Here is a 27,097-nt window from a genome sequence, read left to right on the forward strand (position 1 = left end):
AGAGTGGGAGTGGGAGGATCGTCTTTGAAAGTGGTTGACAAATGGCCATTCCCAAGACGGGAGAGCCGTGGCCCAGATCAGCCGGAGGGGCTTTGTGCCACACCAAGTGGGAACAGGGGCTGGCAGGCGAACCTCTCCCTCTCGGCCCTGGTGGAAACTCCGCCTCCATGCAGATGGCTGTCGTTTAACGGCCCAGGCAAGTCCCGAGCATCTCCGATGGACCTGGGCCCGCCTACAAGCTGCCCCTCTTTAAGAGCCTCCTCCTCCACAACCCCTGTTTCCTCCCCTCCCTCACCAGAGGATCAAAGGAGATGGGTCATTCCCACTGGTCGCCTCTTCCAAAATGGCAGCCACAAATACTTTTGTGCAGGTTTTAGGATGATGATGACGTTGGTATGATGGCGTGTATTTGTACTCTCCGAAGCACTTATTATAGTGCTCGGCACACGGTAAGTGCTCGATAAATACCACGGATTGATTTGTTAAATTCTTACTTTGTGCGAAGTGTTTACTCTGTACTAAGCTCCGCGGTGGCTGCAAGGTGATCAGATTGGCCATCGCTGGAAAGCCTGGGGGAAATGCGGTAATAGGACTTCCTTCCCAGGTAGGACAGTGGCCAAATGATCGATCCGGTCCATTTTATAGTCCAGTCGGTGTGATGGATAAAAATGATTTACAGATAACGTGTTTCTCTGAAACTTTACTCTCCTGTAACCATCAGTAAATGCCCACAAGGGTTCCCACAGCTCCCAGAAACTGGATGATGTTTGAAAACAAAGGGCAGTTTATAGATACTACACAGGGTTACTTTTACCCCGGCTTGCTAGATTGTAAACTCCTTGAGGGCAGGAGATTTGTCTACTAAAATTTAGTCTTGTTGAAGGCCCATCTCCCCGACCTAGCCCTCATTTCCTCTTCTCCCACTTCCTTCCGTGTGTCCCTCTTGTGCTTGGATTTGCACCTTTTAATCATCCCATTCTCACTCCCACAGCACTTACGTGTGCAGCCGGAATTTATTTATTTATATTAATGTCTGTCTCCCCCTCCACACTGTAAGATCGTTGTGGGCAGGGATCACATCTACCAACTCTGCTAAATTGTACTCTCCCAAGCAATTAGTACAGTGTACACCGTAAGTCTGCAATAATATGACTGATTACTAACTTCATTGTTCTTTCCCAGGGACTCAGTACAGTGCGTGCTCTGCGTACAGTAGATTGTAAACTCCTTGAGGTCAGGGATTGTGTCTACTTACTCTCTTTTGCTCTTCCAAGTGCTCAGTACAGTGCTCTGCACACGGCAGATACATTGATTGTAAGTTCCTTGAGGGCAGAGGTCATGCCTAGTAACTCTCCCAAGCACTTAGTACAGTGTCCTGTTGGCAGTAGATGCTTTGTAAATCTAGTTAATGGTCAACTTTTTGAGGGCGGGGATAGGGTCTAATAACTTCATTAGAATTATTCCAAGTGGTCAGTACAGTGCTCAAGAGGCTCAATAACTGTGAGTTTGATAAAGTCCTGGAGGGGAGAGGTCGGGTTTACTAACTCTATTGGACTCTCTCAAGTCCTTAGTACTGTGCTCCACCCACCGTGGGCACTCGGCCAGTATTAGTGAGGGATCGATCGGGAGGCCTCTCTAAGGAAGCAGTGCTTGGGAACCCCTGAGGCGAGGTGACGGAACAGGTCTGACCTAGACAATCCCATGCGGAGAACTTCGCCCCACATGCCCCGGCCTGAGCGATTATCTTGTATCTCCCCCAGCGTTTAGCACAGGGCTTGGCCCATGATGGCTGTAATTTGTAAGGCTTGGGCTGGTTTTGGACAAAAGCCTTCCTCTCCCTCTCCATCTTTCATGAGGTCAGAGGCTACACCTCTTTGCTTTCGTGACTTGTTGATTCAGAGATGGCAACGAGGCATCTCCACGAAACCGGTTTCAAAACCCTAAAAATAGGCCCCACTGGCTATAAACAGATATTGTTAAAAAGGAAAATCCTAGTTAGGCTGCAACAGAAGGACATTTTCTGTGACAATATTTTGCATGATTAAAAATTTAAACAGAATAACAACTATTTATATTTACAGTTACCCGAAAGTAATTACTGAAGGAGAGAAAATACTTTGAACACCATTCCACAATGCTGTCCTCCATCGGAGGGGCTGCCTCGTGGGCTGAAACTGAGCAGAGTGGACGGGCTCACCCCCTCGGGGTCTAGGAGTGAGGGCGGGGAGGTGGGGAGATCTCAGGGATCAAGGAGGGCAGAGCAGGGCCGGGCCAGGCAGGGAGGTGACCCTATCTCTTAAAGAGCTTCGTGCTGCGCTCCTGTCCCGCGTCCCTACCCATGCCTTGGTTTCTGTGGCCTGGGGCCTGGCCCTGGCTGGCTCTCCAGTCTCCTGATGCCTCCCCCTGAGGGTTTGGAGTTTTAGCCTTTACACGGGGTGAGAAAGCTGCCAGCACCCGTCTCTGCAAATCCCCTTTCTGTCAATCTCTGCCTCTGAGTTTCTGCCGCTTCCTGTCTCTCTGCGTTTCTCAGTTTCTCTCACTGTGTGTCTCTATATCTCTGACTCTGTGTGTTTTTGCCTCTTTCTGTATCTCTGGGTCTCTGACTGTATGTCTCTGTTTCTGTATGTATCTTTGTGCATGTTTGTCATGGCGTGCAGCTCTGTCTCTCTGCCTTTGTGTGTGTCTCTGTTTCTATTTGAGTTTCTGTCTCTATTCCTGTGTGTCTCTGTCCCTGTGTGTCTCTGCCTTTTTCTCTGGGTGTTTCTGTGCCTGCCTCCCTCTGTCCCTGTGTGTGTCTCTGTCTCCGTCTCTGTGTGTGTCTCTGTCTCTATATGTGTCTCTTTGTGTCTGTCTCCCTGTATCTCTGTGTGTGTCTCTGCTCTGTGTGTCTGTCACTCTGTCTCCCTGTGCATCTCTGTCTCTCTTTCCTCTCTGTATCTCTTGTCTGTGTATGTGTCTCTGTCTGTGTGTCTCTGCACGTCAGGAAGGAAATGATAAAATGGGAGGCATTCCTGGGATGACTGGCAGATAGAGGCCTTCCGTGTCAGGGCTGAGGGACTGGGAGCCCGGAGTCTGGGAGCCCAGGGGTCCGGGGCTCGCCCCCGTTGGCCGGGCCCGGCAGGAAGGCCCTGGGGGAGGGGATGGAGGAGGCGGGAGGGGTGGGGGGGGGGGAAGAGGACGGACGGTCCAGGCCTCCCTCTGCCAGCTTTAGCTCTGGGGCCCCTGTGCCTGCACCCCTGGGCTCCACGGCCATTTGTTCCCGCGGAGATGTAACGGCGGCTGAGCCCGTTCCGCCCAGCTCGGACAGTGAATGTCCCGCAGGTCCGGCACATATTTCTAGGCCGGGCTGGGCCGGGAAGGGCCGGGCGGGCGGGTGGGCATTCCGCTGGGCCTCGGCCCTGGCCACCGCCTCCGTGCCACTCAAAAACCTGTACAGCCTCGGGACAAAACGCCCAGCTTCACTGCTGCCTCCTCCCCATCCTCCTTCTCCCCTTCTTCCCCCTGCTTCCCCTCTTCTATTTTCTCACCTTCTTCTCTCTTCCTCCCCTTTCCTCTCCTTCCCTTCCTCCTCCTCTCTTCTTTCCCCTTCTCCTTCCTTCTCTCTTCCTCCTCTTTCTCCTCCTCCTCTCTTCTTTCCCCTTCTCCTTCCTTCTCTCTTCCTCCTCTTTCTCCTCCTCCTCTCTTCTTTCCCCTTCTCCTTCCTTCTCTCTTCCTCCTCTTTCTCCTCCTCCTCTCTTCTTTCCCCTTCTCCTTCCTCCTCTCTTCCTCCTCCTTCTCCTCCTCCTCTCTTCCTTCCCTTTCCTCCTCCTCTCTTCCTTCTCCTTCTCCTTTCCCCTCCTCCTCCTCTCCCCTCCCTCCCATCCCTCCCCTTCTCCTCGCTGAGAGAGTGCCCGCGGGCGAGTTATAATGGGGAGGGTCTTCAGGGTCCGACACTGTTCATCGAGTCAGAGAGGTGAGAGCTGGGGGTGGAGATTGAGGTGGGGGTGGGGGGACGCCTTGGGGGCACAGTCTGGTTCTCCACTAGTGAATGATCTGGGTAATTTCAGTGAACGGGGGTCCCTAAGCCTTGGTGTTTTGTATAGTGGCCGGTGCCCTGCGGGCGGGGGTCGTTTGAGGGAGGGGACCTGCTGAAATGATTTGCCCACAGAACCCCAACCATGGTTGTGACTATCGGAGAGGAGTAGCGTGGTCTAGTGGATAGACCCCTGGCCTGGGAGTCAGAGGACCTGGGTTCCGGTCCACGTATCCGCTGAGTGACCTTGAGCAAGTCACTTCACTTCTCTGTGCCACAGTTACCTCATCTGTTAAATGGGGATCCAGTACCTGTTAATAATAATAAATGATAATTATACCATGTGCCGAGCGGTGTTCTAAGCGCTGGAGGAGATACAAGGTAATTAAGTTGTCCCACGCGGGGCTCACAGTCTTAATCCCCATTTTACAGATGAGGTAACTGAGACACAGAGAAATAAAGTGACTTGCCCAAAGTTACACAGCTGACAAGTGGAGGAGTCGGGATTAGAACCCACTACCTCTGACTCCCAAGCCTACGCTCTTGTCCCTAAGCTCCTTCCTACTTAAACTGTGAGCCTTGTGTGGGACAGGGGCTCTGTCCAATCATTTTATCCTGTATCCTGTATCTTCCCCAGAGCTTAGTATAGTGCTCGACACTCGGTAAGCGCTTAACAAATGCAATTTTTTAAATTATTTTTGGGGGACGGGGACGGGGGGCGCTCCCCGCGTACCAAACATTGTGCTGAGCCCTGGGGTGGAGGCGGGAGAATTGAATGAACACCCCGCATCCCCCTGCTTCCTGTCCCCTACACGGTTCGACGTGCCTCCCTTAATAATAACAATAGTAATAACAGTGATAGTATTCGTTGAGGACTTACTATGTGTCAAGCACTATTCTAAGCGCTGGGGCAGATAAAAGCTAATCACCTTGGAAACAGTCCCTGTCCCGCGTGGGGCTCACAGTCTTAACCCCCAGTTTACAGATGAGGTAACTGAGGCCCAGAGGAGTGAAGTGACTTGCCCATGGTCACACGGCAGGCAAGCGGCGGAGCGGGATTAGAACTCAGGTCCTTCCGACTCCCAGGCCGGTTCCTCTCTTGTCTCGACGACGGGTGAGGACGCATCACCACTTGCCTCATCTGTAAAATGGGGATGAAGCCCCACGTGGGCCAACCTGATGACCTTGTATCTCCCCCCCAGCGCTTAGAACAGTGCTTGGCACATAGTAAGCGCTTAACGAATCCCACCGTCATTATTATTATTATCATCAGCGGAGGGGAACCCAGCCGCAACACTACAAAACGCATTCGGAAATCCCAGATTACGGCGTCGGTGGCGAGGCCCGGGGGTTCTGGGCCGTTCGGGGTCCGCCGGGGGGGGGGGAAGCCAGTGGGAGAGCGGCTGGGTCCCGGGCGCGGCGGCCGGGGGATGGCCCCCGTGGTCTGTGAGAGGTGCCCGCGGGGCTGGGAGCCTGGGGTCCCGGCGGCAGGATCCCGAGAGCTGGGGAAAATACCGGCTAATGGATCCACCCTGGTAACGCCGCCCGCCGGAGCCAAAAACACAGCCACATTTACAAATGGGTCCATCTGCCTGTTTTTACACTTCGGATTTCCAGGCAGCGGGTGAAATCGTTTCCATCCAAGCTACAGTCTGGGTCCCCGTCTCACCCCCTCCCCCTGTCCCCCCGGCCCTTCCTCTCTTCTCCCCCCCCCCCATCCCCCACAGCCTCCACAAGCACATGAGTGAATATGTGTGTGTGATATTCTCCGTGCGCGTGTCTGGGTGCCTGTGTGTGAGCATCTGTGTGTGTGTCTTTGTGTCTGTGTGTTTGTGTGGGTCCCTGGGTATCTGGGCGGGTGAGACTCTGTGTGTGTGTGTGTGTGTGAAAATCTGTGTGTCTTTGTGTGGGGATGTGTGCGTGAGAATCGGTGGGTGCCTTTGTACGTGTGAGAAGCTGTGCGCCTTTGTGTGTCTGCGGGTGTGTGCGCGTGTGTTCCTCTGTGTCCGTGGGCTCACAATCCCGGGGCTCTGAGGTCTGAATTGCTCCTCGCCAGAGGGGCCACAGGAGGAAACGAGGGTCCAGGAGCAGGGTCCGCGGCGGGGCTGACTGTCCCCGGCTCTGCGCCTCGTCTTGCCTCCCTGGATGGGGGGGGGGACATCCTGGGTCCGCAGTCCCGGGGGTCCCAAACTCGCCCTCCCGATGCTCTGGGAGCTGGCACTGGGAGAGCTAAATGCCCCTCGTGCTCCCTGTCCCGGGGGACCTGGGCTTCCCTCTGCTCCTCTGCTCAGTGTTCCTGTGCTCCATATTCTGTGCTCTATGCTCCTGGGCTCCCTGCTCTTGTCTGCTGTGTGACCTGGGGCAAGCCACTTTTAACTTCTCCGTGCCTGTTACCTCATCTGTAAAATGGGGATTGAGACTGTGAGCGCCAGATGGGACAACCTGATGACCTTGTATCTACCCCAGCGTTTAGAATGGTGCTTGGCACATAGTAAGAGCTTAACAAATACAATAATAATAGTAATAATTATTATTACTTTGTGTCCTGTGCTCCCGGGCTCCGGGCTCCTGCGCGCCATTCACTGTTCCCTGTATTCCTGCTCTCCGTACTCTCTTCCCTGTGTTCCTGTACTCCCATACTCCATGCTCCAGTGCTCCTGTACTCCACGCTCCTGAGGTCCGTGCTCCGTTCCCTGGATTGCAGTGCCCCGGGGAAAGGCCGGGAAGCTTGTCGTTCCCGGACTGTGGCGTGTGGAGGAGGTGGCCGGGTCCTCCCCCCTCTCCTCCCTTTCATGCCGGGAGAGGCTCAGCGGTCGGCAAATGTGGTCTGCGACCGCAGCGTTTCATCTCGGCCACCGCGCCCACAAACCCGGCTTCAAACCCGCGCCGAAATTCCCCGGGAAATCCCATTCCCGGAGTAGGTCCCTCCGGCCCCACGCTGTCGCCCAGACAGAATAAGAATAATGATGATGGTATTTGCTAAGCGCTTACTGTGTGCCAAGCACTGGTTCTAAGCGCTGGGGGAGATACCGGGTCATCAGGTTGTCCCTCCTGGGGCTCCCAGTTTGAATCCCCATTTTACAGATGAGGCAACTGAGGCACGGGGAAGTGAAGCGACTTGCCCAAAGTCACCCAGCTGACAAGTGGCGGAGTCGGGATTAGAACCCGTGACCACTGACTCCCAAGCCCGGGTTCTTTCCACTAAACTACACAGGCTGCTTCACAGAAGTGACTGTGCAATCGCTCGGGGTTTCCTCGCGTTTCTTCCCCGCTACTTTCTAGGGTTCCTTTGACAGTTTAGGTGCCTACAACAGCGCCTTGCCCACAGCAGGTGTCCAGCACAGTGCTCTGCCCGTGGCAGCCACCCAAAACAGAGGGTATTATCACTGAGGATGAATTTGGTGGCAGAATGCTCTCCCTCCACCATATCCCAGTTTCAAAGCCGTGGAGCAGAAGGCACATGCAGGGCGACTGTGGGGGGGCATCCATGTGGGGTGTCCACGTGGAAAGACCACGCAGGGAGACCATCCGGGGAGATCACGCGGGAAATCCATGCAGGGACACCATGTGGGGAGACCCTGTGGGGTGACCATATTGGGTGACCACGCAGGAAGACCATGTGGGGTGGAACCTGTGGGGAGACCATGAAGGGAAACCATGAGGGGGGACTGTATAAGATGACCAAGTGGGGAGACTGTGCGGGGAGGCCATATGGGTTGACCATGCTGGATGACCATGTGAGATACCCCACGGGTGAAGGAGCTAGAACAACAGGGTCCCACCAGAGTTGAGTGTCACATATCTTGGGGCTATTGGCAGTGGCTGTGGGGGTGACACCCCCTCTCGGGCTGTGGCCTGTGGTTCTGTGTCGTCCCGAGTTCTTTCCTCCCCCCATCCCCAAATGCCCCCCCCCCAAAAGGGCAGAAACAGCCCCAAGGCACTTATGTAGAAGCAGCGTAGCCTAGTGGATAGAGCAACGGCCCGGGAGCCAGAAGGACCTGGGTCTGGATCTGCCACTTGCCTGCTGTGTGACCTTGAGCAAGTCACTTCACTTCTCTGGGCCCCGGTTCTCTTATCTGTAAAATGGGGAGTAAGTGGGACAGGGACTGAGTTCAAACCAATTAACCCTGTATCTACCCCAGCACTCAGTACAAGTGCCTGGCACACAGTAACTGCTTAACAAATACCATAATCATTATAATAGTTATAACCCGTAATTTATTTATCATTTATTGATTTACATCCATTAAATATCCGTCTCCCCCTCTAGACTGTGAGCTTACCGTGGGCAGGGATGTTATCTGCTTATTGTTGTACTGTACTCTCCTAAGCGCTTAGTACAGTTCTTGTCTGTCCGTCTCCCCCGATTAGACTGTAAGCCCGTCAAATGGCAGGGACTGTCTCTATCTGTTGCCGACTTGTTCATCCCAAGCGCTTAGTACAGTGCTCTGCACCTAGTAAGCGCTCAATAAATACTATTGAATGAATGAATGAATACAGTGCCTTCCACACAGTAAGTGCTCAATGAATGAATGAGGGATGCGGAGAATTGTGGTCCCCCCAAAGCCGTCCCGCAGGACAAGGGAAAGGAAGGAAAGGCACTGTTTCTGGGGGCTGTTCTGAGCTGGAGTTCAAGGGCAGTGAGGTCAGAGCAAATGGCCGGAAACACCTCTTCCCTGAGCGGGGGCGAGGACAGGGAATCTGCTCTCAAATGGAGCCGGGACACCGGAAACACCTGCAGGTCCAGGGGGGTTTGGACAGATCCATGGACGATGGTCTGTGCTGGCTCAGTGGGGGAAAGTCAGGGCGTGAGAGGGGAGAAGCAGCGGAAACTGGGTGGTCCATGCAGGGTCACTTTCAGGGAGTCAGGAATGGAGAGGGGAGAGTCGGGGGAGTTGGGTTGTATGGGCTGGGTCACTGGGGGAGGATCAAGGGCGGAGAGGGGAGAATCAGGGGTGTTAGATGTTTTGTGTTGGGTCACTAGGGAGATTCAGGGTCAGAGAGGGGAGAATCACGGGTGTCAGATGGTCCATGCCAACCGCAAGTGTATGTGTCCAGGAGGGTGACCAGCATCAACTTTCTCTAGGTGTGTTGATGCCCCTGTTGGGCTGTGAATTCTGGGCTGGCAAGGCCAAGTGGCTGACACCCAGTCATAGCCCCGTTTACAAATACTATTCCTGTTTTTGTTATTATTATTGTGATTGCTGTTTTTGTTTTTGTTACAAGTCTGGGAAAGCCCTCAGAGCTGGTCGCAATTGTCCGGCAGATAAACAATCCCACTGGATCCCCGGGGTTCCCATCCGGATGCAACCCTTCTAGATTGTGAGCCCGTTGCTGGGTAGGGATTGTGTCTATCTGTTGCCGCATTGTACTTTCCAAGCGCTTAGTACAGTGCTCTGCAGACAGTAAGCGCTCAATAAATACGATTGAGTGAATGAATGAACCCTGAGACAATGTCAGGGACCCAATCGAGGCACGCCAGGAGGTGGGATGGGGCGACGTCCAGGCTGGGAGGGCCAGGATTGGAGCCAGGAGAGGAACCGGGATGAGATTCCTGTTCTCCCTCCTCCTGCACAAGGAAGACATGAGGATGAAATGAGCCAAACGCAGCGAAGCTGGGTTCAGTCTCCACCGGCATCTGACAATGCCCAAGGTAAAGAATCCAAGTGTTTGCCTCTCGTGGGGCAGGAGCGAAGAGAAGCAGCATGGTCTGGTGGAGAGACTGCCGATTTGGGAGTCAGAGGACCAAGGTGCGACCTTGGGCAAATCTCTGGGCCTCAGTTTCCACCTCTGTAAAATGGGGACTCAACACCTGTTGTCCCTCCCCCTTAGACCGTGAGCCCCTATGTGGGACAGGGACTGCATTCACTCTGATCGAGCTTGCATCTACTCCAGTACTTAGTCCAGTGCTTGGCACAGAGAGAGTACTTCACAAATATGGTAATAATAATAATTATTATTATTGGACAGCTTAGGCCCTTGTGGGGCACCAGACCCCCCACATCTATTAATCAATTTATTTATTGAGAGCTTACTGTGTGCAAAACACTGTACTAAGTGCGTGGGGGAGTGTAATATGAAGCCGCATGGTTTAGTGAATAGGACACGGGCCTGCGAGTCAGAAGGGCTTGGGTTCTAATCCTGGCACCTCCACTTGTCTGCTGAGTGATCTTTAGCGAGTTAATTCACTTTTCTGTGCCTCAGTTACCTCATCTGTAAAATGGGGGTTAAGACTGTGTGCTCCATGTGGGACGGGAACTGCGTCCAACCCGATTTGCTTGTATCCAGACCAGCGCTTAGTAAGTGCCTGGTACATAAGTAAGTACTTAACAAATACCACCTTTATTATTACAATAAAAGAGTATAACAGAGTCGGTAGACATTCTCTGTGCCCAACAAGGTTAAGTCAAGCTCTTAGGTAAGCCAGGCTAACCCTTCATTCCCCCATCCACTGATTCCCCAGATTTCCATGCTGCTAGAGGCGTGGGGAGCACAGCCCTGGGGCCTTGGGGGTGGGGAGGTAGGAGGGACACAACTTGACCCCGGACTGGTTGACCCTAGAATGGCAGAGGTCAATCTGGGGGACTGTAGACCAAGGGAGGCCCCTTTCCAAGTCAACCGTATTTAGTGGGCGCTTAATGTGTGCAGAGCACTGTACTAAACACTTGAGAGAGTGCAGTATAAGAACGGACACATTCTCTGACCACGACAAGCTTACAGTCTAGAGGGGGAGAACTGGTGGGGATCACCCCCCTCCCCAACACCCCTCTGGTTTCTGGCCTCTACAAAGAGGGACATTCAAATCTCTGGTGAGGGTTGACCAGGGAAGCAACATGGGTCATCTCAACCTCAGCCCACACCCAAGAGATACACCTGGCCCCACTCACTCGGGGAACATTAGTTGAGCTGCTGGTTGAGCGCCAGACACTGAGTTGGAAACAAGATAATCAGGTTGGGCATAATAATGATAACGTGGGGTATTTGTTAAGTGCTTACTATGTGCCAAACGCTGTTCTAAGCACTGGGGTAGATACAGGTTGGACACAGACCCCGTCCCATATGGGTCTCACAGTCTTAATCCCCATTTTCTAGATGAGGTAACCGAGGCCCAGAAAAGTTAAGTGACTTAACCAAGGTCACACAGCAGATATGTGGCAGAGCCGGGATTGGAACCCAGGTCTTCTGACTTCCAGGCCCGTGCTCTTTCCACTAGGCCACACTACTCCTCATGGACCCCCAACCCCCAAGGGTCTTGAAGCCTAAGGGGGAAGGAGAGCTGGCGGGGGCAGGAGGGCTCATCCCCACTGAACCGGGGAGGAGGACACCGAGGCCCGGATCAACTCGTCCATCAATGGGATTAAGAGTTTACCGTGTGCAGAGCACTGTACCGAGTGCTTGGGAGAAGACAGTTCAGCAGATTTGGGAGATACTATCCCTGCCCACCGGGAGCTTACAGTCTAGACCCGATCACCTGGCAGGACAGCTCCGTCCACTGTTCATTCAATCGTATTTATCCAGCGTTTATCGTGTGCAGAACACTGTACTAAGCGCTCAGTACACTAGACCACGCCACCTCTCCCTGGGAAGCCACGGAAAGAAAGGCTCTCTGGCTACCAGCCCCTGCCCGTCAGTCAATCAGCCTCTGGTATTTATCTGGCCCCTGTTGGTGCAGCGCACTGTGCTGAGCGCTCGGGGCAGCGGAAGCACGCGGGAAACCCAAGGCAATCTCCCCAACCTCAAGGGGTTGACGGCCTACGGCGGGGAGACAGACAGGGGTGATGTGCACAGGGCAGGAGCGGGAGGAAGAACACAAGAGAGGATTTTAGCAGGAGCTGGGTAAGGTGAATCGATGGAAGAATGAGTGTGTGAATCGATACATCCCGCCGAACTATGTAGTGATTCGTTTTCGGCCGCGGAGGGGGTGTGTGTGTGTGAATACGGGAATTCGTGCTGGGGGGTGGTGGGAGGGAGTCGAGATAAACCGGGGCTCTGGGAGTTAATCTAGGAGGACATGCTGGAAGAAGAAGCGTTCAAAGGAATACAGTTTTTTGTTGTTGTTGTTTCCTGAAACAAAGGTTTCTCTGTCCAGGGGCAACCGGACAAACTGTCTTCAGACCTGCACTTTTCTGAGGATTTTTTTTTTTTCTGTTGCCGCTGCTTATTTTTCCTCTCTCTCTCCCCCCACCGCCTCCCTCCCTCCTTCCCGCCCCCCATCTCGGGGTGCTGCTTTTCAAAACTGCCGGAGGCTACAGTCCAGCACCTCAGATCCCCAAGGCTCAGCGCCCAGCCCGTAATGGTCACTCTCCATCTGTGTCACAGGAGCAGCTGAGGAGAGCCGGGCCGAGCCGGGGTTTCAGAGGCTCAGCCGCCCAGGTTAACGCGCTCAAGTTGCCAGAGAGCCGTCAGAAACCATTAGTGTTTAGGAGAATTTGCCTTGCAGGGTGGAACTCGTGTGTGGATGTGTGTGTGTGTCTGGTGGGGGGGGTGGGGGGTAGCCAGTAACGGAGAATCCAATCCACAGCTCCCTTGAATATCCGATACCGGTTTTGCCCCTGATCTTTGATTCATTCTTGGATTATTCCCTCACCCCTCAATTCCCCTGTCTTCCTTGCCTTTTTTTTTTTTTCTTTTTCGGTCATTAGCAGAAGGCAGGGGGAAAATCGCAGTAATACAGGGTCATGTTCTGATGTCTGGTCCCGAGGGAGAGAAGCGAAGTAGCGTACCTTAGGGCAGGGGGCTGCCGGAGAGGAGGAGGGAGGCGAAGGGGGAGAAAGAGGGCGGGGGGAGGGTTGTAACGAAGTGCCACCAGGCCCTTAAACGGAGAGGGTCTTCCCCTCTGTGTGATCGAGGAGATCGCATTACTGCGAAAATGGAAATGTCAATAAAATTAATCTCCCGCCCCTCCTCCGGCCGGAGAGGTGGGGGCCGGGGCGAGCCGGGGATGGGGGGCGAGGAAGGCGGTCGCCACAGTCGCAGCCGCAGTCGCCACCCGCAGCCACCCGGGCGCGGGGCTTCCACGTGCGAGCGTGAGCCAGTCCTCGCCCGAAACCAGGCCGGGCGCCGCCGGCCAGGGGGTGGGCTTCGGGAGGAAGCCCCCCGCCGCGCCGGGTTTATTGTTTTAGGCCTCCTCGGACGAGGTTTCTAACTCGGCCTGGGATTTATGGCCTCTGCGGCTAATGACCGGCCACTCTGCCGTGACAAAAGCCACCGTCTCTCAGCGAGGGACCCAAAGACCCTCCACCGACTGCCCAGCCGCCCTCCTCCGGGCTCCCGGGGCCGAGACGTGACGGGGGGCTTCTCCCCTCGTCCGGCCCCCTTCATGCATTTTGCATCGGATCAAGCCACCAGTCGAATCGCGTGTCGGTCCCCTTCCTTAAAGTTATTAGTTCAAATATTAATGTCGGGCTGTGGCGGGGGCCGAGGCTCGTGATTGACGCCTACCCCCAAACGGGGAGACGGGTTTGTCTGAATTGGATAGAGCTGGGGAGTCTTAGGGTGTCTGGCCAGAAGAGTTTTTCAGATACATAATTTAGATGCCTGCTAGGGGATGCTTTCAAGGCATCTGTGCCGGAGGGCAAGAAAAAATAACTAGGACTGTTAAAAGTAAATGATTTTTGCTAATGCACAATTAATGCCGGGGAAAAGCACAGAAGAGAGAAAAGGTTGAGAGAAAGTTCGGATGAAGGGATGTGGAAGCCCGCTGCGCCCCTCGCCCCGCTTCCTCCTCCTCCTCCTCCGCCTCCACCTCCTCTTCCTCCTCCTCTTCCTCCTCCCTTTCTTCTTCGTGTTCAGCTTTATTTGAATGCTAGCGATCGACCCGGCGGCCGGTCCTTCGCGCCGGACCCGTCTGCTGGATGGAGCGAGAAGCGTGGGAAGCGTGGGGGCTGGGGAATGACAGGTTTGGGATCTGGGCTTCTGTCTGAGAGATCGGCACCGCCCTCGTCCCCCGTGCAGATGGGCCTGGAACGTTCAGGGCAGCTCCGTGCTCCCCGTGACAGTGCTCCCGGTGACGGTATCCTTCAGAGGTGGGCTCACTTTGGCGGTGCTCCCTGGGGAGGTGACCTTAGTAGCTGTGATCACCGTGACAGTGACCACCGCACTGGTGCTCACTGGGGTGGGCTCCATTATGGGTGCTCGCTGCGACAGGGCTCCCTAGGGCGGTACCCGCTCTAGGTGTGCTCACTTTAACAGTGCTCACCGTGGAGGAATCTGCTGTAGATGCGCTCGGAGTGGCAGGGCCCGCTGTGCCCAGGGCGTTTCTGATGACGGGCATCCCTTCCCTGCCGGCTCTCCCCGTGGCCAGAGCCCACGTCCGGTGGTGGCACCGAGCACCTGGGCGTTCCCGGTGGTGGGGTGGGCCGGGGCAGTGGGGGGAATTAACACTCAGAGGGCCCGACGGGGTAGGGACGGCCGCAGGCCTGAATCCACCATGCTACCTCCGCAGTGCCCCTCCCCACCCTGGTCCTCTGCTGGCTCGGTAGCCCCCGCCGGCCCCCACTGGCCCTTGCCGGCCCGCACTGGCCCCGGCTGACACGTACACCCTCTCGCTCTACCTCCTAGGGGATGGGCTGGACAACAGCGTGGCCTCCCCCGGCACCGGGGACGACGACGACCCCGACAAAGACAAGAAACGTCAGAAGAAACGCGGCATCTTCCCCAAGGTGGCCACCAACATTATGCGGGCCTGGCTTTTCCAGCACCTCACGGTAAGTGCGTCCCCAGAGGGGACCCCCCTCCCAGAGGCCTATTAGGCAGCCCGGTGGGTCACTGGACAGTGAGGCTGGCCCGTGAGCAGCTCTCAAGGGCATGGGTCACAGACCACCCCCTCCCCCCCCCCCCCCCCCCCCCCCCACCCCCGGCAGACTTACTCCTCACCGAGCTTCTTTCTGGGCAGCTTGGGGTGCCCCCCGGGCAGACTTGCTCCTCACTTGGCATCTCTCTGAGCAGCCCGAGTTGCCACCAGGCAGAATTGTTCCTCAGTGGGCATCTCAGGGTGCCCTTGGGCAGACTTGCTCCTCTCTAGTCGTCTTCCTGGGCAGCTTGGGGCACCCTCAGGCAGACTCACTCCTCACTGGGCATCTTCATGGACAGCTCGTAGTGCCTCCGGGCAGATTTGCTCCTCACTGGGCATCTTCCTGGACAGCTCGGAGGGATTCTGGGCAGATTTGCTCCTCACTGGGCATCTTCCTGGACAGCTCGGAGGGCCTCCGGGCATATTTGCTCCTCATTGAGCATCTTCCTGGGCAGCTCATGGTGCCCTCGGGCAGACTCACTACTCACTGAGTGTCTTCTTGGGCAGCATGGGGCCGGGCTGGAGAGGGCCATCAGTCAGACGGGCCTGGTGCCGCTCATCCTTGCTTGGACACTCTCAGATTTGGACATAGCCTGGGACCAGGGTGGGGAGGGGGGGTCTGGAGTCCAGTCTAGATGACTTGGGGAACAGTGGCTGGGAAGAACAGGAGCCAGTGCCTGGGTCTGGGCCCCTGAGAATGGCCCAGGGGTGGCACCGAAGAAGACCTTTGGAGGCCACAGAGTGGTCACCGTCCATCTGAGAGCATTGTGGACGTGTCGGTTTGGTGGGGAGAGGGCATTAGTGCAGCTTCAGGAAGGAGACAGGGTGGTGGGTAGAATCAGCAGGCCTAGCAGAAAGAGACCGAGCATGGGAGTCAGAGTATCAGGGTTCGAATCCCAGCTCCATCACCTGCCTGCTGCGTAACTTTGGGCAAGACTCTTCACTTCTCTGGGCCTTAGTATCTGTAGAATGGGGATGAAATACTGATTCTCCCTTCTCCCTAGAGTATGAGCCCTGTGTGGGACAGGGACCGTGTCCTATCTGCTTATGTTGTATTAACTCCAGCTCTTTGTAGTGCTTGGCACATAGTAAGAGCTTAATAATAGCCCAGTGATTGTTATTAGAGTAAAGAACAACCATGGAGGATTACAGGTTCTCAAAGGCACCGGGATGGAGGATGGTTCAAAGAGTATATTTTTCTTGGTCTATTTCAAGCCCATAGTCATGAAAGCCAGCCTTGTCCACAGCTGGGGCAAGGTTGTGTGTGTGTGTGTGTGTGTGTGTGTGTGTGTGTGTGTGTGTGTGTGTTGATGGAAAGTGATCAGCCCTTCCGCAGGCCTCAGGACACCCTCTTGCTGAACCCCTCACCTCCTTCACCTTCTCCTGTTCAGTTGGAAACAGGAAAATAAGCAATTGCCATTGTCAATCATTCATTCAGTCATTTTTATTGAGCATTTATTGTGTGCAAAGCACTGTACTAAGCGCCTGGAAGAGTATAATATAACAATAAACAGGCACATTCCCTGACCACATCAAGTATTTTGCATATCTTGCCATAAAAGGGCTCCGCCCCAGCAATGCCTGGCAACTGCTCAGCCACTAAGACAGGCAATGGCGATCTCAGGCCTGTCTGAGCCCAGTTCTGAGCCTGGCCCGGTTTGGGGGCACCCTTCCGGCGGGGCACGGGACAACTGGGAGACCCCATTCACGTGTGCAGGTGGCTGGGGGTTGGGAGCCGGCCTGGGGGAGGAAGAGCTGGGCGCTTGGTGAGTCAGGCGTGACAGCAAGGCAGGAGGGCAGGGAGGGCGATCACTAATGCCCAAACCATCATCTGGAATGAAGGGCCAGGGCAGCGGGGAGGACTGTGAGCCGGGATGAGCTGCTGACTCGGTTGGTGATGGAGACTGGGCTACTCCACCAGAAGGAATCGGACAGAATTTGAATCTCTGGCTGCTCACTTAACCAAAGACAACATCACTCGTCCTGGGAAAATACTGACTTATTGAAAGGGGTGTAAAACCATTACATATCCATCAAGGGTAATTGGAGGGTTTTAATCACTTTTATCTATTCCGGATGAGTCGGGGTAACCCCTGCCCTGCTCCCTCCCCCGCTCTTCATCATCTCGTAAAGACCCAAATCACTTTGCGGCTGTTCCTTGGTAGGCCACCTCAGCTGGGATTTGACGAACTCGGAAAGTTTGTCATCTAGGAGGGGATCTCAGTGCGGAGGAGAAGGGACTTTTCATGCTATAGTGAGAGTTGGGGCTGGGAGCCAAATGTTTTTAATTGCCACCCAGTCACTTTCACTGGGCCACGGGGAGGCTCTGCCCCTCCATCTGGGTCTGCCAGGCTGGGCGTGGGAGGGGTTGCCTCCTCCCCTTCATCTCCTCTGGGCCTGTGCCCTGAGATCTGCACCCTGTGCCTTGGGCCCTGGGGCCTGGGCCTGGCAAGAACGATCTTCACTTTCACAGAGTTGGGCACAGTGCCTAATTGTACATTCCAAGCGCTTAGTACAGTGCTCTGCACATAGGAAGCGCTCAATAAATACGATTGAATGAATGAATGAATGACACAAAGGCCAACTGATCCCACGGGAGGTCCTCTGGCTGGCCTCTCCCGCTTCATCCTGCCCACTCCAACCTTCCCTACAGACTCCACCTCCTTAGAGAGAGGAACTGCCTGGCCGCTCCCATAGTTTTAATTTGTGCAGCGGGCACATTCGGGTCTTAGGGCACCAGGGCACTAGGAGCAGGGCTGGAGACCGGCCATGGCCAGCCGGCCTTCACTGACCACTGCACTGTTAGACCGGCTGATATGAAGGAGTGGCCCACTCTTCTGCTCTCCCAAGCACGGGCCAATTCCCCAGTGGCCCCACGGGGTCCCGTCCACAGCCTCAGTTTCATCGTCCAGAAGCGGCTGACCCCGAGAAACAAGAACCTTGCTTCCCCTTCCCTCCCCTCCATCCCCTTCCACCCCCTCCCCTCTTTTCCCTTTTTCACCTCTTCCCTCCTCTTCCCTTCCTCTTCCTCCACTTCCTCCCCTTCCTCCTTCTCCCTCCCCTTCCCTTCCTCCCCCTCTTTTCCCTCCTCCCTCTCCCCTTCTGTCCCACTGCTCCCCCTCCCTCCTCTCCCCTTGCTCCTGTCCTTTCCCCTTCCTGTCCCTCCCCTCCCCCTCCGTCCCACAATCGCTGAGGCTGGATCTGTTGTGATCACCCCTTTCTAAACGGGCAAGATTGTTAACCTCTGCTGTGCCGGATTCTCCCCTGCTCTCCCAGGTTCCTATCATAATCCCCAGTTCTCGGGCTCCCCTGCATCCCTGCCCCCCCAGATCTCCCTGCTCCCCTGGTGCCCCCCTGGGCAGTCATCCTTCCATACAGCAGAGGAGCACAAACAACATTTTCCGCCTTTGTCAAGTACTCCCTTCCTTGGGTGGTGTGTGTGTGTGTGTGTGTGTGTGTTTGGAAGGGGTTGGGGGGCAAAGGGCAGAGTCCATTTCATTGGAGTCTCACCACCACATGCAGGAGGGGTCATTCTCCCCATATGACAGATGTGGAAACTCAGGCTCAGTGAGGCTCAGCAACTTGCTCAAGGTCACTCAGCAGGCCAGGGGTTGGTCTTGTCTATCTTTCTGAGGATGAGTCCTTCTTTGTGGGGACCCTGCAGAGGGTGTGTGTGTGTATGAGTGTGTGTGTGTGTTGTGTGTCTAGAGGTGTGATCAAACCCTTAATCAGAATTGGGGGAGGGCTTTATCAGCCCATCCCTCTGGCTCTCCCACCTCTCTTCACCTCCCCTGGACAGCCAGGGGAGAACAGAAATTCTGGGCACACCCGGGGACAGCCAGACTACAGGCCTGCAGGGTGAACCTGTCTCAGCCCCTCTGGGCCTCACTTTCCTTACCTGCAAAATGGGGACCAACACATCCCTCCTGCAGAGGGAGGTTGAGAGGCCAAAAGGAAAATGCTAGACCACAATCCTCCCCTCCCCCGCCCCCCCCCCCCCCCGATACACTGCCCAAACCACAGACCCCATCCCCCTTATCCCCACTGCACGGTCCCCAGCCCCCACCCTGGCCCTATCCGGGCCCTGCCCATCTTGTTTTTCCTGCTCCCTGGAAGACAACATCTGCAAATGATTTGGGCAGATGCGCCCACACGCTTCCCGGAGCAGGCTCATCTCTGTGCCGCATCAGGAAGTGACATCAGTCTGCGCTCTGCTGTCAGTCCTGGGGGCTTGAGTACTGGGAAGACGGTTCGGGTGCCCACAGCCTGCCCTCGCCCCATGTCTGGAGATTCTGACCCTCTATCCATCTCCATAGCGATTTTGGACCCGAACCGGGGGGTGCGTGGGCAGTGGGGTCAGAGCGGCCGGTGGTTTTTGCTACTGGGGGCCGTTCTCCCCCTCAGGCAGCCTGCAAGCCTGTCCGCACCTAAACGTCTCTCTCCCCGTCTAGTCTGTAAATTCACTATGGGCAGGGAATGTGTCTAACTACTGTGTTACACTGTACTCTCCCAAGCACTTAGTACAGTCTCTGCACCCAGTAAGTGCTCAATAAATACCACTGATTGGTTGATTGAGCCGAAGCCTTCCAGCTGACGGATGGAGAGGTTTGGACCAGTGGTGCTGGGGGAGGCCGGGCCTTCCGGGCATCTGCCTCCCTCGGCGTTGGCTTGCTGGGAGAGAATAGGTGGTGGTGTTGGGGGCATGGGGGTGGCCTTTGTTGCTAAAAAATTGGGGCTCCCTTGACATCTCAGCTGGGTGTGGGGTCCATCCCAGTGTGTCTAGGCAAGTGCTGTTTGGTTTGGAGGGAGCACACAGCACATTTATGTCTTGGTGCAACATCTTTTTCGACGACGGCATTTATTGAGCGTCTATGGTGTGTGGAGCAGTGTACTGAGCATCTAAGGTGAGCAGAGCACTGAACTGGATTCTTACTGGGTGCAGGGTGCTGCACTGGGTGCCTGCTATGTGTTTGAAAACACATAGACATATAGTTGTCCTTTGTATCTGAAGAAGACACCCCTGAAGTTCACCTCTAGGTGTGGGCTGAAAAGGTCAGTGCGGGATCAATCGATCCGTGGTATTTATTGAGGGCATACTGTGTGCAGAGCACTGTACTAAGCGCTTGGGAGAGTACAATAACAGTATAGCAGGGGGGAAAGAGACATTAATATAAAGAATTAAATGATGGAGAAGAATATAAGTGCTGTGGGGCCGAGGGAGGGGTGAATAAAGCATGCGAATCCAAGTGTGTGGGTGACGCAGAAGGGAATGGGAGAAGAGGAAATGCATTCAGTCGTATTTATTGAGAGCTTTCTGTATGCAGAGCACTGTACTGAGAGCTTACTCAGGGAAGGTCTTTTGGAGGAGATTTTAATACGGTTTTTATTAAAGCTTTTATTAAGGATCCACAGTCCCGGCCACATCGGGCACACAGAGAGGTTTTCCCTTGTTGTGCTTAATGTCTGTAGTGCCCGGTGCCGTTTTCTCTTGCGCTTCCCGGTCTCTCCTTCCAGAGGAAGTTTTTGCTCAACTAGAATTACTCCTTTCTTGACGGTAGTGCTCCTTGCTGGTCTGTCCTCGGCCATTATCTCCCGGTTTTCATTTGGGATGCAGCACTGTCTGCGACTTTATTTTACCGTGTCCTTAAAACGCTTCCTCCGCCCTCCTGGCTTTCAGCGTCCCAATTTCGGCTCTCCACACAGCAGCTGTCTGGGAAGCCTGCTACACTGCTCCTTCTCCTCCCATGTCCGGCCCAGAGTAGCTTGAGTGTAGTTTGAATGCTAGGAGGCCGATGAGGTACCAGAATGCCAACTGTCCGTGATCCCGTCTTGCATTTGATGTTGAGTCCTCACTCTGCCAGGGGAACGTGTAGTAGAAGGGATGCGGTCTCTGCCATCAAGGAACTTGAAGTCTTCGGGCTCGGTCTTCTTATAGTGGACTCCAAGAAACCACTGAAGAGTCGCTGTAAAGGGGGGCCAGAGAATGAGTGGTTCCTGGGTTTCCTGCTTGGCTCCGCCTCTCTTCCATTCCAGGGCTTAGTACAGTGCCTGGCACCTAGTGAGCGCTTCACAAATGTCATCGTTATTATTCTGTCTCTCCTATCTTTGTCTCCTCTCCACTGTCTCTCTCTCCTGTCTTCTTCTATGTTTCTCCTCTCCCTCTCTCCTGTTTTTCTCCTATGTCTCTCCTCTCCCACTCTTCTCTCTCTCTCCCCCCACCCCGTCTCCTTTCCCCCACACAGTCCTGAGCGCCTGTTTTGTGTGGAACACTGTGCTGCATGTCCGGTTGCGTCTGAATTATTCTGGAGGTGTTTCTTCATCTCACAGCCTCTGGTCCCAGGCCCTTTGAGGGGTTCAGCCTTGGCGCCGGGGTGCGTTCTGCCAGGGCAGCCACCCCAGGCCCGGGAGAGGGGGAGGTCGGAGCAGGTGGGATTGCAGGTGAGGTGGTGCCCCTCGGCCCTGAGAGAGCGGGCAGCCCCAACGCGAAAACGGTGCGTGCCTGGGACCCTTTAGCGCCCGTCCACTCATTCAGTGGTATTTACTGAGCGCTTACTGTGTGCAGAGCATTGGACGAAGCGCTTGGAAAGGTAGAGAGAGACAATCCCCGCCCACAAGGAGCTCACGACGGATGTGTGGTGCGAAAGGCTGTGTCCAAAAATGAACCAGCGCGCTTCCCGAGGATGATCCCTTGGAAACATGTGGTGCCTCGGGTGGGTTTCGCGAATTCTCCCCGGAGCTTCTTCCCTGCTGCGGGCAGGCGGAGGGGCCGCGCCCCGCGCGTTATCCGCGCGTCTGCGGCGCCTTGATGCGTTTCACTGAACGGGTGGAGGGCCCGGCTGCGCGTTCTGTCGAGCGCGGAGGGCTCATCGCGGCAGGGCAGCGCTTCTCCAAGGCGGACCTAGGAGATCGTTCGCCTAGGTCCCGGGGTCTCCCCGCTCCCCTTGTCCCAGGCACCGCAAATCGCCGTCGCTTCCAGGAGCGGCTACGGCGCGGTGCGGCCTCCCCGCGGGTCCGGGCCTCAGCCTCCGCTCGCGGCCCAGGGAGACACGAGGGTCCCCCAATCTCCCCGGGCCGCCTTGTCCGGGACCGGCGGTGGCGTGGGCCGGCCCGGTTGGGCCTTCTGTTGGTTCGGAAGGTGTGGGGGCGCACCGCTGGATCTCAGTCCGCCCTTGCGGCTGGGAGTTGGGGTGGAGGGCGGGGAGGAGGAGCGGACCCCCTTCTTCCCCCCTGTCGACGGTCTGTTCGATCACCGTACTTTCCGAGCGCTCAGTCCAGTGCTCTGCACGCAGTAAGCGCTCAGAAAATACGATCGAAAGAATGAATGAATGAAATGGGAGTCGGGTCAGCCGGCCTGGGGCCGTCTGCCCAACGAGAGGGGGGTGGGGGGAGAGACCCTAACCCTAAATCGTCCCCCGCCCCTACGGCATCGGCTTTTTCCTGTATCCCGAGCAGTAAAGAAAGTGGGGCACCCCCTCCACCCCCGGCCAGGCCAATACACAGACCAGCCCCAACGTGCACACATGTGCACGCGTCCGGCAAAAAAATGGGGAACCTCTACACACCCATACATACACACACACGTCCCCCTCCCTCGGTCTTTTGAATGGGACCCCAGACCCAGGGGCAGGGAGGGGGGCCCGGCCCCAGGACCGGTTGGCCGGGCCTAGACCCGACCCGTTGTCCTCTGCTCCTCCTCTTGCCCACCTCTGGGGTCGGCCCTGAGGTCCAGACGCCCCGGCCCGCCTCAAATATCCACAGCTGCCATCGCCACCTCCTCCTTCCCGGCCCGCTACCGAGCCCTCCCCGCTCCCCCCCAAGCCCCTCCTCCCCGCCGCCCTAGTTCGGAGCCGAGCCGAGGCCTGGGTTCGGCCGGCTCGGGCGGGTGGAGGGGGCCTGTGTTTCCGTGCAGTCGGGAGGGGTGGAAACAAAGGGAAAAAGCAAAAAAAAAAAAAAAAATGGTAATTATCCACAGTTTTATGATTCCACCTCCCCTTAATGTTCATTATTTAAACCGGCAGCAATTACAAGTTCAAAAGGGTTTGGAGGGCCGGCAACCGCATAATCACCGCCAAATTAAGCCCGCTCCTTCGTCACAGAAGAGTAGGCTGCGGGCGGTGAATCGCACAGGCGGCGGCGGGCGGTGATTTACATACACAGACGGAATCTCCGGCCCCCAGCCCTCAGCCCCCCGCCCCCAGACCTTCTCCGGGCCCAGGCCCGCACAGACCCCACCCCAAACCCCCCTCCCAACGTGCGGCTCCCACCCTCCCGTCTCCCCCTCCGTCAATACCCGCCCCCATCCCCCAATTCCCGTCCCCCCCCCCCAGCCACGAAGCCTCCCCCCCTTCCCCAAGCCCGTCCCCCGGTCCTGGCACGACCAGGGGTCCCACCACAGCTCAGTGGCAGGATCTTCTCACCCGGAATCCCGGGCTCAGCGTCTTGGTGATGGCCCCGTGGGGCTCGGAACATTTCTACAGGGATGGAATTTCCTTTGTTACATTTTTTCTCGAAGTCCTGATCAGTGGTATTTACTGAGCGTTTACTTTGTGCCGGACACTGTACTAAGAGCTCGGGAGAGCACTGGAGTTGGTAGACACGTTCCCTCCCCACAGGGGGGTTGGGGGAGGACGGACCTAATGGACCTAATCGTGCCTTCCGTGTGCTTAATCAATCAATCAGTGGTATTTATTGAGCATTTACTCTGTGCAGAGCATTGTACTAAGCGTTCATAGGTGCGATCCCTGCCCACAAGGAATTTACAATCTACAGGAAGATTTTACAGGAACTGTCCCTGCCCTCAAGAATTTTACAGTATAGTTGGGGAAGACAGGTGTTAAAATAAATTATAGCGTTATTCGAGGCACCCGTGTGCAGGGGTCTATCCTGGCTACTTTCCGTATGAAGACTGCTGTGCTGGGCACTTACTGTGAGTAGATCACTGTACTGGATGCCTACTTTTTTATTTTAATGGTAATTCTCAAGTTCTTACTATGTGTCCAGGCGCTGTACTAAATAATGTTGGTTAAGCGCTTACTATGTGCAGAGCACTGTTCTAAGCGCCGAGGTAGATAACGGGTAATCGGGTTGTCCCACGTGAGGCTCTTAACTAAACACTAAACTAAAAACTAAACCGTCCCACGAAACCCAAGCTAATCAGGCTGGACACAGTTCAGGTCCCTCATGGTGCTCACACTCTTCATCCCCATTTTACAGATGAGGTAACTGAGACACAGAGCAGTGAAAGAACTTGCCCAAGGACACACGGCGGCCGAGTCGGAATTAGAACCCAGGTCCTTTGACTCCCAGGCCCGTGATCTTTCCACTGGGGCATGCCTACTGTGTACAGAGAACTGTAGTAGGTGTCTACTGTGCGCAGAACACTACATCGGGTGCCTCCTGAATACGAAGCGCTGTGCTAGACGTTTCCTGAATTCAGCCTCTGTACTGGGTGCATCTCCAGAATATGCTGGGGCCAGAGGGGTGTGCCTCTGCTGACTGGCTGAAGCTCTCACACCTGTAGGGATGATAATGTCCTTTGTGATGGTTTACTGTAGAAGAAACGAGAATCAATCAGTTGTATTTATTGAGCACTTACTCTGTGTAGAGCACTGTACGAAGAGCTTTGGGGTGTACAAAATAACCAATTTATTAGACACATTCTCTGCCCCAAACGAACTTACAGTCTAGATGGGGAGCCAGAAAATATGAATTAAACGAAACTGTTGTCTGGAGAGGAAATGGGCCTGGAGCCAGGGACAGGGAGCGCAGTGTCTCCTATCTCTCAGTGTCTCTGTCTCTGCATTCACGGTCACCCTACTGCTTTTGAATATAAAGACTTACACACCCTACCATTCAAGGACTCGACTATAATCACAGTCACTTCTTCAGCCTCCTATCTGTGAACTATTTCAATATCTGGTTCCCCTCCTAGATTGTAAACTCCTTGAGAGTAGGGACTGTGTCTATTTACTCAACTGTACTCTCTCAAGTGCTCAGTGTGGTGCTCTGCACACAGTAAGCTCCTTGTGGGCAAGGATTGAGTCTACCGTATTTTATTCTCCCAAGCGCTCAATACCGTGCTCTGCGTGCATTAGACCGTAAGCTCCTTGGGGGCAGGATTTACTATACTGGACTCTTCCAGTCTCAGCCCAGTGCTTTGTGGCCAGGATCAGGTCTACTAACTCTGTTGTACTCTCCCAAGCGCTTAGTACAGTGCTCTGAACATAGAGGGTGCTCATGCCATGCTACTGATTAATTCCCTCTGCATCGCTCTGGGTCTAGTAGTAAATTTCCTTCCCTGGAGTTTGTGACAGGGATAAACAGTCACAGTTCTTGGCCGGCAAGAGAATAAGATCTCTGCTCGTGGCTACTACCTACTGTGCTCTCCCAAACATCCAGTACAGTGCTCAATATAGTTCTCTGCATCCACTGTGCTAAGCGCACCAGAAGACAGACCCAATCTCTGCCCTCAGGAAGCTCCCAGTCATTCATTCAATTGTATTTATTGAGCGCTTTCTGTGTGCAGAGTACTGTACTAAGCGCTTGGGAAGTACCGTTTAATCTAATGCAAGAGACAGGCAGTTGTAGATTTTGTGCTGGGAAGCCCAAGTAGGATAGGGAATGTGTCTGATCTGTTAATATGGGGAGCTCCCCAGTGCTTAGCACAGTGTTTGGTGAAGAGTGTGCACCTTACCCAGACTCTGACTTTTTTTAAAGTGAAGTTTGTTAAGTGTTTACTGTGCCAGGCACCGTAATAAGCACTGGGGTAGATACAAGCTAATCAGGTTGGATGGAGTCCACGTCCCACACGGGGGCTCGCGGTCTTATTCCTCATTTTACAGATAAGGTAACTGAGGCCCAGAGAAGTGAAGTGACTTACCCAAGGTCACACAGCAGACAAGTGGCAGAGCCAGGATTAGTACCCGAGTCCTTCTCTCCCTGCCAGATGGCTCCTGTCCAAGGACTTAGCCCTCGAAGTCCACCTCCCCGTCGTCCGGCCCCTGTAAGATCTTTGCTGCCGCTAGATTGAATGAACAACCCATCCGCGCTCCTCTTACCGGGCATGCTTCATATACTGCGATGAGATCACACGCGTCCACAGAGGCTGTTAGGAGAAATTTAACCTGCCACCGATGGGCAGTGGAGGAAAGTTAATCGTGTCCGTGCCACCAGTCCGCTTCAGCGGAAGTTTCCGCCGCCGCCTGGAGGGAATATCTGCCTCGGATAAAACCGCGAAGGGGCTTCTCACCAGCGGCCAGAATAACCCGGAGCCAGAAATCCCCGCTCCTCGCTGCAGTTTCCCCTGAGAGGGCCCTCTGTGCTTGAGAGAGCTGGCACGTGGAGATTCCCACCCATTCTCGGTGGTGGCATGAGTTTCCTCTTCCTCCATCACCACCCCCAGCATCATCAGGACGTATTATTAACAATAATAATAAGAAGAAGAACAATAATAATTATTATGGTACTTGTTAAGCGCTTATTATATGCCAAACCCTGTTCTAAGCACTGGGATAGATAAACCTTAGTTTGGACACAGTCCCTCTCCCACCTGGGTCTCACACTTTTAATCCCTATTTTGCAGATGAGGTAACTGAGGCCCAGAGAAGTTAAGATACTTGCCCAAGCTCACAGAGCAGACGTGGCAGAGCCGGGATTAGAACCCGTGACCTTCTGACTCCCAGGCCTGTGCTCTATCCACTAAGCCACCCTGCTTCTCTATTTTGTGCCTTATTCTGTGCCTGCCATACACAGAGCACGCTACTGGGTATCTACTGTGTGCTGCTTGCTGTACTGTTGTCTACTGGGTGCAGAGCATGGTACTGGTGTCTACTATGTGCAGAGCTCTGTACTAGATGTCTTCTGTGTGCAGAGCACTGTACTGGTGTCTACTATATGCAGAGTGTGGTACTGGTGCCTACTGTGAGGAGCAGCATGGCAGAGGTGATAAAGCAAGCGTCTGGGAGTCAGAAGGTCATGGGTTCCAATTCCAGCTCTGCCACTTGTCTGCTGTGTGACCTTAGGCAAGTCACTTCATTTCTCTGTGCCTTAGGCATTCAAATAAATTACAGATATGTAGATGAGAAGCAGCATGGCCTAGTGGAAAAAGCCTGGGCCTCCGAGTTAGAGGACTCCACCACTTGTCTGCTGTCACCTTGGGCAAGTCATCTAACTTCTCTGTGCTTCAGTTTACTGCTCTGTAAGATGGGAATTAAATCTCACTACCTACCATGTTGGACAGGGATTCTGTCCAGCTTGCCTATCTTATATCTATCTCAGTGCTTAGAACAGTGCTA

General features: G+C 54.8%; 1 protein-coding gene across 4 annotated transcripts in view; it reads left to right on the forward strand.

The window, feature by feature from the left end:
* MEIS2 (Meis homeobox 2) overlaps positions 1–27,097 on the forward strand; it is a 123,649-nt gene that overhangs the window by 39,316 nt on the left and 57,236 nt on the right. For all 4 annotated transcript variants that reach the window (XM_029078195.2, XM_029078197.2, XM_029078196.2 and 1 more), the window contains exon 8: positions 14,573–14,718. In XM_029078195.2, coding sequence (XP_028934028.1) covers positions 14,573–14,718 — 146 coding nt within the window. The remainder of the gene's footprint in view (positions 1–14,572; positions 14,719–27,097) is intronic.

Source organism: Ornithorhynchus anatinus, chromosome 13, assembly GCF_004115215.2.
Source record: "Ornithorhynchus anatinus isolate Pmale09 chromosome 13, mOrnAna1.pri.v4, whole genome shotgun sequence".
Classification (NCBI taxonomy): Eukaryota; Metazoa; Chordata; class Mammalia; order Monotremata; family Ornithorhynchidae; genus Ornithorhynchus; species Ornithorhynchus anatinus.